This window comes from Quercus lobata, chromosome 9 (assembly GCF_001633185.2).
Source record: "Quercus lobata isolate SW786 chromosome 9, ValleyOak3.0 Primary Assembly, whole genome shotgun sequence".
NCBI lineage: Eukaryota > Viridiplantae > Streptophyta > Magnoliopsida > Fagales > Fagaceae > Quercus > Quercus lobata.
The window spans coordinates 7,310,605-7,327,178 of NC_044912.1; the positions used below are offsets into that span (position 1 = coordinate 7,310,605).

At 36.1% G+C, this 16,574-nt stretch overlaps 2 protein-coding genes across 2 annotated transcripts; one reads left to right on the forward strand and one right to left on the reverse strand.

Moving 5' to 3' along the window:
- The first annotated feature begins 580 nt into the window (after positions 1-580).
- LOC115960915 lies at positions 581-1,496 on the forward strand. The gene has a single exon (XM_031079917.1). The coding sequence runs from the start codon at positions 758-760 to the stop codon at positions 1,238-1,240; it is 483 nt and encodes a 160-aa protein (XP_030935777.1). The 5' UTR covers positions 581-757; the 3' UTR covers positions 1,241-1,496.
- Positions 1,497-12,210: 10,714 nt separating this feature from the next.
- LOC115960954 (small heat shock protein, chloroplastic) lies at positions 12,211-16,093 on the reverse strand. The gene is made up of 2 exons (XM_031079993.1): positions 15,617-16,093; positions 12,211-12,706 (listed from the first exon to the last, which is right to left on the reverse strand). The coding sequence occupies exons 1-2, from the start codon at positions 15,903-15,905 to the stop codon at positions 12,273-12,275; spliced, it is 723 nt and encodes a 240-aa protein (XP_030935853.1). The 5' UTR covers positions 15,906-16,093; the 3' UTR covers positions 12,211-12,272.
- Positions 16,094-16,574: the final 481 nt, after the last annotated feature.

A 16,574-nucleotide genomic window follows, 5' to 3' on the forward strand; every position in this document is an offset into this window, starting at 1 on the left:
GAGAATTGAAAAAGCTGTCCAAACAGTTAATTACTTTTACGTTTTTTCCTAAAAAATTTTCTAAAATAATTTACTAATGTATGCCATAAGGGTATATGCGAGTAAATCTCATTTTATTTATATATATATACCAATAAAAATAAGGTACATATTATCTCTGAGACCAGCCTCTTTTTTACCCCAAATCTGAACGTAAAGATACTCATTGGCCCACGACCCCCCATAGTGACACGCTTTAGTTTAGTCTAAAGTAGTGCCTACCCTGTTATGCCATGACACTTGTACAGTCGTGAAGTTCATTTTATAGCAAAAGGGTCTCATTGACACAGACAACATTAGGCCTTTTTGCTGTACAAAATTGCAAATTGGGCTGAAGCCAGGCCACCCATAGGTGAGCGATGCAATGCGCTACCTTCCACTAACCGACCTCTTTTGCATGCGTGTTGACAATTTTATCTTTTTCCTTTTCTTTACACAAAATTTAAACCTCAGTGCCTCTTTCCTTTTCCCTCAAATTCACAATGACTTTCTATCAGTATATATCAACAGAAAGATACTATTCTACTATTCCTTTCCACATGTAAAATATTCACTATTTCTTAGACACTATAGAGACTAGAGTATAGACAATACCTCTCTATATATAAATACCTTGTTCCCTTTGCACTACACTCATAAACCTCAACTACAAACTCTCTCTCTCTCTCTCTCTTTCTCTCTCTCTCTTTTTTCTCTTTTCTTGTTTCTTTGAAGCAACATGGGTAATTGCTATGCTCTTTGTAAACCCAGTACAGATGTTACAACAAAGCATGGGAAAGTTCTACAGATTGTGAAGATGGATGGAAAGATTTTACAGTTCAGTTCACCAATTCTTGTTAAGGATATGTTGGTGAATTTTTCAAGCTCAGGTATTGGTTTATCCAAGGAAGCTTCAGAGCATCTCCCACCTAATTATGAATTGAAGTTAGGCAAAGTTTACTACTTGCTTCCTTCTTTGAGTTCTGTTGGTACTACTAGTCCTGCAGAAAATATGCCTTCTTTAGCTGAAAAAGAAAAAGACAATAGTGTAAGGAGGATTAAGATTGTTATAACAAAGAAACAGCTGCAAGAGCTATTGGCAAAGCAAGCATCAGTGGAAGATGTTCTGTCTGGGCTCGAGAGAAAAACGTGTAATAATGCTTTTGATTCTAGGACAAGTTGGAAGCCAAAGCTTGAATCCATCTCCGAGGGAAGCGAGTAATTTTGCTGTAGTGATTAGATAATCCTAGTAATTTTGGTTGAACATGTTTTTTTATGTTGAAACTCTCGTATAAAAAATAGGCATATTTGTATTGATATCTCTGAAGTTGTTGTGTTAGGTTCATGTTTAGTAATCAGCAAGGGACGAGTTGATAATTAACAACTACTCCTACTATACAAGTTGTTGCCATGCACTTATTACTTCACTTATATGAAAACATTTAGGTAGTAAAAAGAAGAATCAAATTACAGCTTCATCCTGAAAGTGTTGTCATTAACATAACTTATCATTTTATATGGCAAAGGAAGGTATATATGGTTATTGAAGAATGCTCATGAAGGGCATCAACTTCAGGTCAATTGGGCCCTCTCATGTCACAAATCTTGTAATTTATAATGTATATGGCCGAAGGAAATGTTTAAATACACTATAGATAAGAGGATACAGAGACACGTTGCTCAGGCTAGACTAGCTATAGAGAATGTTATCATCTGGAATTTAAAACCCAAATTTTCTATAGCAATCAGACCATTTACATAAAATAATGAGAATGATGTGGTACAATTTATTTAATGGACTAAAAACTTGTATGGTTCAAAAGAAAATATTAGGGCATATGAAGAAGATGAATGGCAAGGCCTTTTGTAAGATTTAGAAGTAATCCATGCCAATCATACTGAAACAGCTGTGTTGGCCTTGGAAACCTGTGTAATCTCTTCTTCTTCTTCTTTCTCTCTCTTTTTTTTTTTTTTTTTTTTTTTTTTTTTAATATAAAAAAAGAAAAAATCAACATCTATATAGTTTACCCCTCAAATGCACTAAATGGATTAAATTATACCATAATTGAGAAACAGAATACTCTGTTGAAACATTGTTAGGCATAGGTCTGAATACTCTCACACTCACAACAAACAATATTGATTAGAGGTTAGCAACTTAGCATGCACAAAATGCTTGGGGGTGTAGGGGAGAAAGTGTTCGAGTTACAGGATTAGCAGTATATTGTAACTATCTCAAAAAAAAAAAAAAAAAAAAAATTCTTTAGGTTGATTGACACACACACACACACAACCTTCAGGGTTAATTAATTGCAGCCATCACTTTAAATTTTGGGGTTATTCTACTTACTTCAAAGCATAAAGTTTTGTAATTAACACCTTTTAACAACACCTAAATTCTAAATTAATCTACAATAGCTACCCTAGCACCCAAAACTAATATTAAAGTTAACAAGTTAATAGATTGATTGGATGATAGAATGCATTAAAATATCAAAATTAACATATACTCCCTCTTAAGTTGCAATGCTCACCCAGATTAACCCATTAATTTATAAATTATAAATTTTCTATGGGGAAACTTTCCTATTTAACAAGGTCTATTGAGTTATCACTTATCAGCTATCCCTATAACCTCATGATTTCATTGTTTATAAACATTTTATTCCTTTTGATATAAGAATAATAAATTTGGGTAACCTGCCGCGTCACTCAAAGTTTGGAATTGATTATGGCACCTTAAAGCCCCTAAAAAATTATTGCTTTTCATGTGGAAATACACACAATCCTTTTGCATTGTGCTATAACTTCCCCTTTCGCAATTAATCCACCCAAGTACGTGTTCATACCCCATAGGTGTGGGGTTTGGACTTTGGTTTCTAAAAAAAAACAAAGTGCATGGGTGGAGTCCAAGTCGCGGGCACCATTATGTGCTGGTGGTACTCACAGGCGATGTATCTGTGGGGTGTGATCGGCTGTGATATCACACGTGAGCCACCCTTTTTGATCCTCAAAAAAAAAAAAGTACGTGTTCATTATCCACGTTTTTTTTCTTTAACAATTCAATAATTATAATAACTAGTTGCGAACCCGCGCATTGCGCATGATAATTATTTTATAGTGGTTTTATTTTTATTTTTTTACAATTTGAACTAATTTAATAAAGAGTAATATATTTCGTAATCACATTTTTGTTTATTATAGGAACAATCATAAATGTAATATAGGAATAATTATAAATCATAAATACAAATTTTGTTGTACCAAAATGAAAACAATACAATTTTTCTCAGAAATTCAAAAGGCAAGTTAATGAAAATATTCATTTTTTAATAAAATTTATTTATAACATTTTGTGAATCATTAAAAAGAATATAAAATTTGGAAATTATTCTTTTAGGTTTAAACAAACTTTCTCAAACCTTATCTTTTCTACCTACAATCCAAAACACCGAAAAATGTAACTAAGAAAATTAATAAAACTTAACAATGATTAATTGAACCAATTAGGAAAACAATTTGTTGTAATTTCATCCACCCAAAACATATTATGAAATAAACAATTATTAGCAAAATCTAAGAATTAAATTTCTATACATGCATTGTTATAAAATAATAATAATAATAATTAAAATAAAATAAAATTGAAAAACCTAAAATTTTTCACCCATCTGATTATTTTCGTTTCGTTAACCTTTGCTTTTCTCTAAATAAATGATATTATAGTGTACTTCTAATACAACTATTAAGAGTACCTTGCCACCACAAAGAATTAAAGAATAAACAAAAAATTAGTAAAGTCTCATAGTTTAACATCTAAATTAAGCACTATAAAAAATCATGCTATGTAATAGAAGAAATATCAATTTATAATAAATACCAAATTATCCAAATCATGCTATATAATAGAATAATATTATATTTTTATATGCTATATTTAATTCTTTATAACGTAATAAGATAACATTTAACAATTAAAGAGAACAAAAAAAATAAAAAATAAAAAATAAAAAACAAAACTAAATCGCATAAACCCAAAGTAGAGTTTTAAAGAATATAAAAAATTATCAACCTAAAGCAGATATGCAAGAAAAAAAAAATCCACCAAAAATTTGAGAGAGAGAGAGAGAGAGAGAGAAACAACATTTTTGTTGTGAGGGAAAACTATACATAAAATGGAAGAGATAGCGACAAATTTATAGTAAGAGAGTTTGAATAAGAAAAGATAAAAATAAAGGAAGATGAAGGGAAAGAGGAAGAATGATATTAATTTAGAGGGTAGTGGGAAGATGAAAAGGTAAGAAAGGAAGAAAGGTTGGAGAAGTAGTGGGAGATGAAAAGCTGAGGGAGGGAGAAAGGTTGGAAAGTGTAAATAGTAAAAACAATAAATGTTAAAAACAATTATAGGAAAATTGGAAAAAGAAAAGAAAAGAAAAAGAGATAATGACGTGGATACTAATGTGGCTCAACTGGAGCGTAACAACAATAAATGCTACGCTTCAGTTTTTATAAATATATAGATATAGATGAGGGAGGAGGGAGTCGAGTCCTAGTTATCCTTATGAATGAGAACAAAGAATGTCATTGAGATGTTATTGGCAACAAGTATATTTTTAATCAACTTAGACCTCTCACCATCCCTTCTTATCCACACAAGTTATCACATCTTATCCCAATGGCGACTCTAGGACTTTTTTCCAGGGTGAGGGTGTTGCTCAACAAGCATAAATTACACAATCTAATAAAAAGAAAATTTTATATATTGACAACAACAACAATCAAAAAACACGCAAATACATAAAGTTTTACAACATAAAGCCTGTGGAATTCAATTGTGGTTGTTATTAGTGTTGCTGAACAGGGATGGACGGTGATGGCTAGGAAGAGTAAGTGAGTTTCTTATTTCCTTTTAGCCTTTAGGTTTGATTTAGTTTTAGTTTAAATTATTTAATGACTTGTGAATCTGCGAGGCACTGAAGATTTTTAAAAAAAAAAAAAAAAAAATAATTGTTGAATTAAAAATGTAATCGTGTTGGTGTTGGAGTAGTGGTAGTCTAAGTATGAGATGAGATTGATCTTGTACAGGGCTTTTCTATTGGCATTTGGTTTGGGCTTTGTTAGTGGTTTTATTTTATATATATATATATATATATTTTTTTTTTTTTTTTCTAGATTTTCGTTCAAGTTTTTTTTTTTTTTTTGGAAGGTTTTTTTTTTTTTTTTTTTTGGAAGGTTTTTTTTTTTTTCCATGATTTTATAAACCAATACGATGAAAGAACAAGAAAATGGACTGGTTATTGGTTTTTTGGTCAGACCGAGATTCGATCGATGGTTGAACCGATGACATCATAAATAATATAATTAATAAAATTTTAAATTATATAAATAAAAATATAATAAGTTTATTACTAATAATATGATAGCAAAATGTAAAAACATAATATTTAGTGACAATTTTCGTGTAAATTTAATCAAATTTCCTTAGAATGGACAATCACATGTTTAATTATAATCATAAAAATAAAAAGTTTATTATATATGTGGGGCCTGAAAATTGGAATCCCGGCCCACTTCACATTAAGGGCCCAAAGTCCAGGCCGAGGAGCCCTATTGTTAGGGAGAGACAACAAAAGCTCCTTGAAGGCCCAAGGATGTGGCTGAGGACAACACTGTGCCCGACATATCGCAAAACGCCCGAAGAAAAGGACAGATTCAGCACAGGAGCAGCACAGGGGAAAAAGGCTGCCAACGCCTTAATGTGGAGCCCATCGCCTGACAAACCCATACTCATACCATGCTGTCCAGCTTTTCCCAACCACTCTGATGTGAGGATTGACAAGACAAGTAACCACCCCAAACGAGGAGAAACAGACACGTAGGTGAAGAATTGGAAGGAAATATTAGTATAAAAGGGAAGCTTATGGCATAGAAAGGGGGACTTCCCAGGAACCAGAAAAGAGGGGGCCAACGAACTCATAAAAAGGAGGATGGTGAGGACGAGACGCTCCTCGGACCAATTCCGAGGAGATAGATCTTCACACCCTATCCGTATAAGGCTTAGCCACTCAGGCCAGACCCATCTTCGGATGGGCTTCCATGAAAATCCCGACGAAACCGTTGCCCAACGATCAAGGTCTAGCCTTTTCCAAACCCACTCTCTACAAATCGAATTGTTTGGACCATTTACACACAAGCCCAATGTCATCCTTGGGTCGTAAAAATCGTGTCCTTACAATTGGCGCCGTCTGTGGGAAAGGCTTGCACGTTGGCGCAGGTGGTGGTGGAGTCAACTCTCTAGCAAGCAGAGGTTCACGGAGTTTCCTCCATCTCCGGCGACATGCAGTTGTTGCCTTGACATAAATTTCTGCCAGGGGCTACGCCTTGCAGTGCCAACGGCGCGGACAGCTCCAGGGGCTTCTGACCTCAAGCCGGCTCTCCCCGCCCTGGCCTAGGGGCTCACGTTCGAAAAATAAACAAGCAAAAAAGAAATCTTACAAGTTTTGGACAGAACCAAGGCCTTGCATGGTCCTCGGACTCAAGCCTCTGGGGAAACCAAGTACATAAAAGAAAAACCACAAGTTTTGGACAGAACCAAGGCCTTGCATGGTCCTCGGACTCAAGCCTATGGGGAAACCAAGTATATAAAAGAAAAACCACAAGTTTTGGACAGAACCAAGGCCTTGCATGGTCCTCGGACTCAAGCCTATGGGGAAACCAAGTACATAAAAGAAATCTTACAAGTTTTGGACAGAACCAAGGCCTTGCATGGTCCTCGGACTCAAGCCTATGGGGAAACCAAGTTACAAGTTTTGGACAGAACCAAGGCCTTCATGGGACTCAAGCCTATGGGGAAACCAAGTACTAGTTTTGGACAGAACCAAATGGTCCTCGGACTCAAGCCTAGAAACCAAGTACATAAAAGAAAAACCACAAGTTTTGGACAGAACCAAGGCCTTGCATGGTCCTCGGACTCAAGCCTATGGGGAAACCAAGTACAAAAAAGAAAAATTACAAGTTTTGGACAGAACCAAGGCCTTGCATGGTCCTCGGACTCAAGCCTATGGGGAAACCAAGTACATAAAAGAGAAAACAAGTTTTGGACAGAACCAAGGCCTTGCATGGTCCTCGGACTCAAGCCTATGGGGAAACCAAGTACATAAAGAAGAAACCACAAGTTTTGGACAGAACCAAGGCCTTGCATGGTCCTCGGACTCAAGCCTATGGGGAAACCAAGTACATAAAAGAAAAACCACAAGTTTTGGACAGAACCAAGGCCTTGCATGGTCCTCGGACTCAAGCCTATGGGGAAACCAAGTACATAAAAGAAAATCACAAGTTTTGGACAGAACCAAGGCCTTGCATGGTCCTCGGACTCAAGCCTATGGGGAAACCAAGTACATAAAAGAAAAACCACAAGTTTTGGACAGAACCAAGGCCTTGCATGGTCCTCGGACTCAAGCCTATGGGGAAACCAAGTACATAAAAGAAAAACCACAAGTTTTGGACAGAACCAAGGCCTTGCATGGTCCTCGGACTCAAGCCTATGGGGAAACCAAGTACAAAGAAGAGAAATCTTACAAGTTTTGGACAGAACCAAGGCCTTGCATGGTCCTCGGACTCAAGCCTATGGGGAAACCAAGTACATAAAAGAAATCTTACAAGTTTTGGACAGAACCAAGGCCTTGCATGGTCCTCAGACTCAAGCCTATGGGGAAACCAAGTACATAAAATAAAAACCACAAGTTTTGGACAGAACCAAGGCCTTGCATGGTCCTCGGACTCAAGCCTATGGGGAAACCGAGTACAAAAAAGAGAAATCTTACAAGTTTTGGACAGAACCAAGGGCTTGCATGGTCCTCGGACTCAAGCCTATAGGGAAACCAAGTACAAAAAAGAGAAATCTTACAAGTTTTGGACAGAACCAAAGCCTTGCATGGTCCTCGGACTCAAGCCTATGGGGAAACCAAGTACATAAAAGAAAAACCACAAGTTTTGGACAGAACCAAGGCCTTGCATGGTCCTCGGACTCAAGCCTATGGGGAAACCAAATACAAAAAAGAAAAATCAAAAGTTTTGGACAGAACCAAGGCCTTGCATGGTCCTCGGACTCAAGCCTATGGGGAAACCAAGTACAAAAAAGAAAAATCAAAAGTTTTGGACAGAACCAAGGCCTTGCATGGTCCTCGGACTCAAGCCTATGGGGAAACCAAGTACAGAAGAAAAATCAAAAGGTTTGGACAGAACCAAGGCCTTATATGGTCCTCGGACCCAAGCCTATGGGGAAACCTACCTAAATGAAAAAAATGTTGCATGAACCTTAAAATCCATCCGAGGAGAACTCCCCATTAACGGTTGGGTTAATCCCTACACTGAATGGATCCCCCAGTCTACCCTTGGATCCTCAGCACCAAAGGGATTGATGCAGTTTAGAGCAATATGCTACCAATAAATACAATTGAGGTCCCTCATTGCTCGGTTACCCTCTCGGACGAATTATTCAGATTTTACCGTTCTCGGACATTGGTCTAGCATGCATCACGCAACGCTCAGCCGCTATCCCGGTTAGTTCCAAGAGTTTAATTTATTTAGGATTACCGTTGTTACACCTGATAATGTCCGTGAGTTTAAACTAGTAGAAATCTGTGTTAAGACATTTTTCTGCTCCGAGTATCATTAAAGGCAAGCTTATATTCAATATTCATGCACAAAGTAATTGTTGCAGGAAAGAAAAGCATTTAGAAAGAAATAAACTCATCTTTTATTAAGATAAAGGAGTAGTACAGTGTACAATAACAGCTGAAATAGGCTTACATTAACGCTAACTACGTAAGTAAAAAGAAAAAATACAAGAGGGTAAAGATAGAGCCGAAGGAGAAGCACAGAGGAGAGGTTGGCTGCAGTGCCAAGATGTTGAGTGAGGGTACCATTCCTCAATACTTTTACATGCCCATAGCTCAGGCAGCAAAAGAACCCGACGATGGGCCTGCAGTGTTGAAGAAAAGGTGCAGAAAGCACCTAGCTTCGGGCTAGCGCCGCTGAAGAAAATGTGCCGGGAACCCAACTCAGGGCCTGCATCGTTGAAGAAAAGGTGCAGGGAGCCGGAAGTTGGGAAGCTCCGGCGAAAACCTGCCCGCGACAAGGCAGACGGCGCTGATGGCGGAAATTCCTTCTTTTGACATGCCAAAAATCTGGCATGAGCAGAACCTGCTTCGGATTTTGACTAAAAGAGAGAGGAAGACCATCTTCCCCCTGTCAAAACGGGAGATTGGCTTGAATCTATGCCGTCCTTGTCCGTACCATGACACCTTGAGGACTCGGTGCCTCCGAAACGTGCGAAGACCTTTTATCCCCATCCAAGCCTCAAACATCTCACTTTGAGGCAGAAGGGCGTCAGAACTGGAGATCGTGGATATGGAAGAAGAAGTATGATTTTGAAGGGAACAGGAGAGTTCGTGTTTAAGGGGAGTGACCCTGTACCCTATTTATACACGAAGAAGACCGGTGGCATTTAACTTGTGCAAATTTCCAAGGAACGCTATTGACAGGACGGACTGGGCTCAATTTCCAACCTCATCCTCAGCCGCAGGATCTGAAGATCCTCGTGAAGGCGCGCCTCGAGTACCGAAATATCAAAGGGCTCTGCGGAAATGGAAAATAAAGGAGCGCCCCTTGTTTTGGCGCGACTCCCACGTAAATGGAAAAGCGTAAATAATAATAGAGTATAGGATGTGAGCAAGTCTCGAGGTGGGCTCAGCCTTACCAAAACCCTCCTTCCCATCTAAAAAGTCGAGAAGCAGGATTTTGAGGGGCTATTGTGGGGCTTGAAAATTGGAATCCCGGCCCACTTCACATTAAGGGCCCAAAGTCCAGGCTGAGGAGCCCTATTGTCAGGGAGAGACAACAAAAGCTCCTTGAAGGCCCAAGGACGTGGCCGAGGATGACTCTGTGCCCGACATATCGCAAAACGCCCGAAGAAAATGACAGATTCAGCACAGGAGCAGCACAGGGGAAAAAGGCTGCCAACGCCTTAATGTGGAGCCCATCGCCTGACAAACCCATACTCATACCATGCTGTCCAGCTTTTCCCAGTTACTCTGATGTGAGAATTGACAAGACAAGTAACCACCCCAAACAAGGAGAAACGGACACGTAGGTGAAGAATTGGAAGGAAATATTAGTATAAAAGGGAAGCTTATGGCATAGAAAGGGGGACTTCCCAGGAACCAGAAAAGAGGGGGCCAACGAACTCATAAAAAGGAGGATGGTGAGGACGAGACGCTCCTCGGACCAATTCCGAGGAGATAGATCTTCACACCCTATCCGTATAAGGCTTAGCCACTCAGGCCAGACCCATCTTCGGATGGGCTTCCATGAAAATCCCGACGAAACCGTTGCCCAACGATCAAGGTCTAGCCTTTTCCAAACCCACTCTCTACAAATCGAATTGTTTGGACCCTTTATACACAAGCCCAATGTCATCCTTGGGTCGTAAAAATCGTGTCCTTACAATATAAATATATATATATATATATATATATTTATATATATAATGAATTAATTCATGTTATATAAAAATTAAGTAACTTTTTAAGTTTATTCACTTAATTAACTAAAACTACTATTTTTTTTTCTAATCAAAATTATTGGAAAAAGAAAAAAGAAAAATAGTTGTACAATGAAAAAAGCTAAATTTACGTGACTTTGATAGATTAGTTGTATAATATATGGTATAATGTTTTTGAGGAAAAGTAGTCGTACAATGACAGTGTGTCAGGTAAAGTAAAAACTAAAAGTAAAACCATAGTATATGTTTAAAAGAATATAAAAGTATGTGGTTCTTTTTGCTTGAAAGACCCTAATATATTATTAAGTTGTTCCAATTATGGACCAAAATTTAATTTTATTAGTATAAAAAAAATTCAAGATGTTCCCAATTTTTGTTTAAAGGTAGATAAATATAAAATTTTAAATTATTATATATAACCATCCTGTCTATAAAGTGGCGCCGCCCCTGTCTTATCTTCATAACATGGACAATTATTATAGTCGTACAGTGGTTTTAGTCTTGATCTAGGCTTCTCCACTAAAGTCACAATTGATTGTTAAAAATTAATTTTGATGATTGTTCCGAAAGCAACCTTTTAGGTAGGGGGTCTTATCTGTGACCAAGATTCCAAGCCACTTCTAAGTCACTGGTTGGGTGGGTTTAGTCTTGGTCTAGGTTTTTTCTCTTAACTTGTGTCGCCGACTGCGAAGGGCTAAATCAAGGAAGTGACCCAAGACAACGACTTTCAATGTGTTAATACTTGATGTAGATTGCACATTCTTATTGAGATTAAATTCAATAAGGACCTGGTATAAAAGTCCAAGATTTCATTTACACTTCCAAATGATAATGTACCACATGGTCTGAAAAACCCTTGGAAGACGCCTTGGGCATAGATGTTCAAGCCAAATCTTCAAGTTTGATATTTTCTTGAAACAAAGGAGGCTTCCTTTTCCTCTAGGCTTGCAACAATGCAAAGTTTAATGTTTGCTTATTACACTTTACCAGTCACAACTAAAACCAACGCATCATCTTTATCCTAGCTAGCCACGAAACAAACAAAACCAAATGGTCCAAACTCCAAACCAATATTAGTTTATAGTTTACACACACCAGCCCACATTGCCATTCATTCAGTCAGTCCAAAATTTCTCTGTTCAAAGTCTCAGGAGGAAAGTATCATTTGATTATTAAAGAAAACACCAAACCTTGAAGAAAATTCTTCCAGGACCACCATGCCCACAACATTGCCTAAGGCTTTCTCAGCTTGGCTATTGGACACCAACTCCAGTATTTTAATGGAGAGCAAACCTGAAATATTACTCCAATTTTTTATCAGTATCAAAATATTTCATTCTTATCCTAACCAACTCATAATGACTTATTTTTAATCGGTATCAAAATATTTCATTCTTATTCTAACCAAGTCATAACGACTTTACGAGGGCACCCTAAGATGTGTATCAAATATACACTCATGTTATATACTAATTAATAATTGCCTGAACATTTCAAGGGAAATACAATTATTACCTGAAATAGAATAAAAAGCTTATGAGTTATATTAAAAAAAAAAAAAAAGTAGGATTGAAGATTACTCTATTCACAACAATTATGACTAACAAAAAAAAAAAAAAAAAAAAAAAAAAACCCCCACGAAATCTTCTTTATTTTATACTAGTACTATAATCTCATATATGTTCTGCTTTCACTGAATTTGCACGTCAATGACCTTGCGTTCTGCCTTGGTCTTAGGAATGGAAATGTAAAGAACACCATTCTTCAGCTCAGCCTTGATCTTATCCTTCTCCAAGTTATCAGGAAGCTGCATACGTGTGTCATAAGAATTGAAGCTTCTCCAAGACCAAGAGTCATTATCTTTACCTTCCTTCTTGTGCTCTCCTTTTATAACAAGCACATCGTCCTCAACTGACACTTTAACATCCTCCTTATCAAGTCCAGGCATGTCAAACCTCATCTTAAACTCGTTCTCCTCCTCTACCACGTCCCAATTGGCACGGGCTTGCCAATCCCATGCTGACCGGTGCGCTCCAGGGAATGTCGTGGTCTGATCAAATAGACGGTCCATTGTGTCTAGCATTGGCCGCAATGCCCTAATTGGGGAGAACGGATCCCAGAGCCCTGTGTAACAATTGCATACAACATGTTTAATTCTTTGGATCATATATTTTAGAACATCTGAATTTAAATTTTAAAGTTAGCCATCCAAATAATTGGATGAGAGAGATGTTACAAAATTTGCTACTTGAGCTTGGGAACATATTAAAGAACATACTTGAGTATTAAGTTTTCTTTACAATCCCTTGTATAATTTCCCTCTTTACATTTCTTGATACTGACCAGCTACCCTACACAATGATAGTTTATCACTCTTTTAAGACATAGGAGACACAAAATCTGAAAAAGTAGCCCACCCACTAAAATTAAATTATAAAGTACAATGTTTCTCAAAAAAAAAAAATTATAAAGTACAACCTGATGCTGTGTCTTTAGTTTCCAATGGAATAATATAATTGGTATGTCACAATCATCAAACGAGCCTTTAATTTGTTTCCCGTGATTTTGTTTTTTGCTTTATCTTTTGATTCTTTTCTCCTCAGATTCAGATCCTATCCTAATCTGTTTTATGTGATTCTTTCTAGTTCATGTAATCTGAAGAAGCAGAACTCTTCCTATCTATAACTAATTTACCTGTATTTTTTGTTCTCATAACTAATTAACCTGGAACAAAGAAAACGACTTAAGCAAAGTGTAAATTTCCATGCTCTTGGCATATTCTTTATTCAACCAAGTAAAAACAAAAGTTCCCAAGTTCTTAACTGAAAAGAATGAACAGGAAAAAAGAAGCAAATTTCCTGGAGATGTCTCTCCACTCCTTAGTCTTTAATTATGACCTAAGTCATTTCATGTTCCTAAATGATTTTTTTTTTGTAAATACCAAATGAGTATGTGTTTGAATTAACTTTTTGCTTAATATTCCGTTTGTTTTGTTGAAAAATATTTTTTGGGGAAAAATATTTTCAACATTTTTCAGTATTTGTTTTGTTGTAAAATGTTTATAAAACCTAATTTTTTTTTTTTCATGAAAAAAAAAAGTGTAAGACTTGTAAAATGCTTGACCAAAAAATATTGGGTAAATCATTTTCCGACCTACACAAACCCCTCTTCTAGATTGGGCTCGCATGACCCCGCTCCCTCAACCCTCATTCTTTCTTTCTCACACACAGGAATCAACAATGCAGTGTCTGATGCAAGCAATGGTCATCGGCGTTCAGAGGTGGCAATTTGTGATAGGGTTTTGTCAATTCATGACTGCGGTTGAGCTAATGGTGGTTGTGTGCACCAATTGTGTTGTTTTGTAGGTGGATGCAGTTAGCTTTGAGCAAACCATGTTGTTTTGTAGGTGGACTTGGTCCAGGTTGCACCAATCAAGTGGGTTGTGTGGGGGGCATTGGAATCGGTTTTTAAGATAAGAAGATATTTTCATTTTACGTCGTACCAAACACTTAAAAATATGTGCAAACTCTTAACAATACATTAATTTTTGGAGTATTTTAAAGAATACAGCTAAAAACAAGAAAGGAAAACATTTTCAACTAAAAAATATTTTACATTGAAATAAATCTGAGTACTGACTATTCCATTCTTTACCTATGAAACATCCCAAAAATCCTGTGAATCAATTGTGGTGGATAGAACTTGGATTCTTTGGGGTTTACGACATATACCCTTCAAATATATTGAATTTTTTCACCTCCTAGGTGTTCCCAAAGGTACGGTAATATGTTCTAAGTTGACAAAAATATAATTGCATGACAAAATGTAAGGAAAAAATTATTATACAAAACAAATAAGCTTAAAAACTAAAACAAAAGAAAAAAAGAGCTAATTCAAATACTTATTTTGCACAACCGAAATAAACCCTATTGTTACCTTTTTTTTTTTCTTTTTTTCCTTTTTTTTTTTTTAAGATAAAATTTCTACTCTACTCTAATCTAATCTAAATGTATATGTGTGTGAAACTTATTCTTGAAGACTTGAACCCTGACCCTTGCTCCCTATACCCTATAAGTACTTATACTTGTTGAGTAACCACTTCACCAAGGATGTGCGGTAGTATTGTTACTTAGCAATGGTTGTGTTATTATCATAATCGTCATCATTAATTATTCTTATTATTATTATTATTATTAGTGTATAACCTTATGTATATGCATAAATATAATTAAAAATAATCACAATTACACATACATATGAGTTCAAATTATACATGATATAAAAGTTACAACTTACACATTTTTAAATCATAGATTTTAAAAATATGTAATGGTTTCTTGTTTATATATATATATATATATATATAATTTAGAATATAATTAAATTTAGACTCTTTTGTTTTGTGTCAAATAATTTACTTTTCACAAAACTTAAAAAATTAAATGGGATATATGGTGTAAAATTAAATTTCAATTAAAATCTAATTTAAAATTTAATTAAATTTAAACTCTTCCATTTTTAAGCTCAATAATTCATTTGACACCCAAAAAAAAAAAGCAAAATTGGATCCTTATTGAAATCTAATTCACTTTAATTATATAAATATATATATATATATATATATAGATTGTTGTTGTTAAACCGGCAAGGTGCTGGGGGGGGGGGGGGGGTAGAATACATGTTATTTACAATCGGTGCTTCTGTGTTATTGATCAGCAAACTAATTGTTATACTTGAAAGGTTTAATCAAGGATCATAGTCACTCATGTTGAGAACATAACAAATTGACTAAGATTTATATATCATCAGAAAAATTCCAATTGCTTTTACTTTTATTAAGTTTTTTTTAGTTTTTCCTCCTTTTCCTTATAAGGCAGGTTGATCAAATTGTGTCTCAGTGTCTGTATCTATCAAATTGGCCACTAGAATTCACCAGTTTCTGAGTTGGAAAGAGACGTACCCAACATAAAACAAGCAAAATAAATGTGTCAATTTACCAAAGCTAAAAACAAGTGTAGTCAAAAAGAGACTCACCAAAGTTTGAAATATCCACCACCCGTCTAGGCCTCCTCTCCACTGAGGTCCCTTGGTTTCCCTCACTGACATGAACATCCACAGACTGAGACGTGCCCTTATTTTCTTCACCAGCCGCAGCCTGAGCTCTCACCATTGACAACCTTGACCCCCTTTTGCTACCAAAATTCTTTGGTATTGGAAAGGCAACATGGCAACAAGGCACAGTACTGTTGGCTTTAATTGAAGGCATGGCTTTGTGTGATGATGATAGCATAGGTGAACATGACCAAGATAGTGTTGAAGCCATAGTGTTTCTTTCTCTAAAGAGAGACTGTGTACAAGAAGAAATGCAAAGTATACAATTGAAGTTCTGGCTTTGGGAAGAGGTATATTAGTTTTTGCTTAGGAAACAGGTCGGATTTGAAATATTATTATATAGGCAAAACAAAAACTAGGGGTTAAGTTTGTAGAGGGGTCTTGAATGTTTGAGAATGTGAAATAGTTTCTAGACTCATGCATTATTGTCACCACCCAAAAACGTCAATGTACATTACATTGACGTTTTTCTGTATATGAGTCTCTCAATCTTTCGGGAAAGCTCTATGGTTGTAAAATTACTAATATGGACTTGTCCACCAGAATATTATATAGGATATTGTTTATTGCATACAGTTATCAAAGATATATGCTATTCAAATACGCTAAAAATCGTAATTTTTAAGAATGTGTTTGTTTGGAAGTGAGATTAGGTGGGTGGAAAATTTCGAAAAGAAAATAAAAATGAAAATGAAAACTATTTTAGAATGTGTTTGATTGGGTGAAGAGGGAGGAAAATATATAGTAGGGCCTAGGTGTTTTCTTCTCTGATCCACTAAAAAGTTTTCTCTCCAAAATAGAGAGAAAAATGAAGGGAGAAATTGGGCATCACATTTAGACAAAAATACCCATGTACAATTGTATCTTCACCCACTTTGCT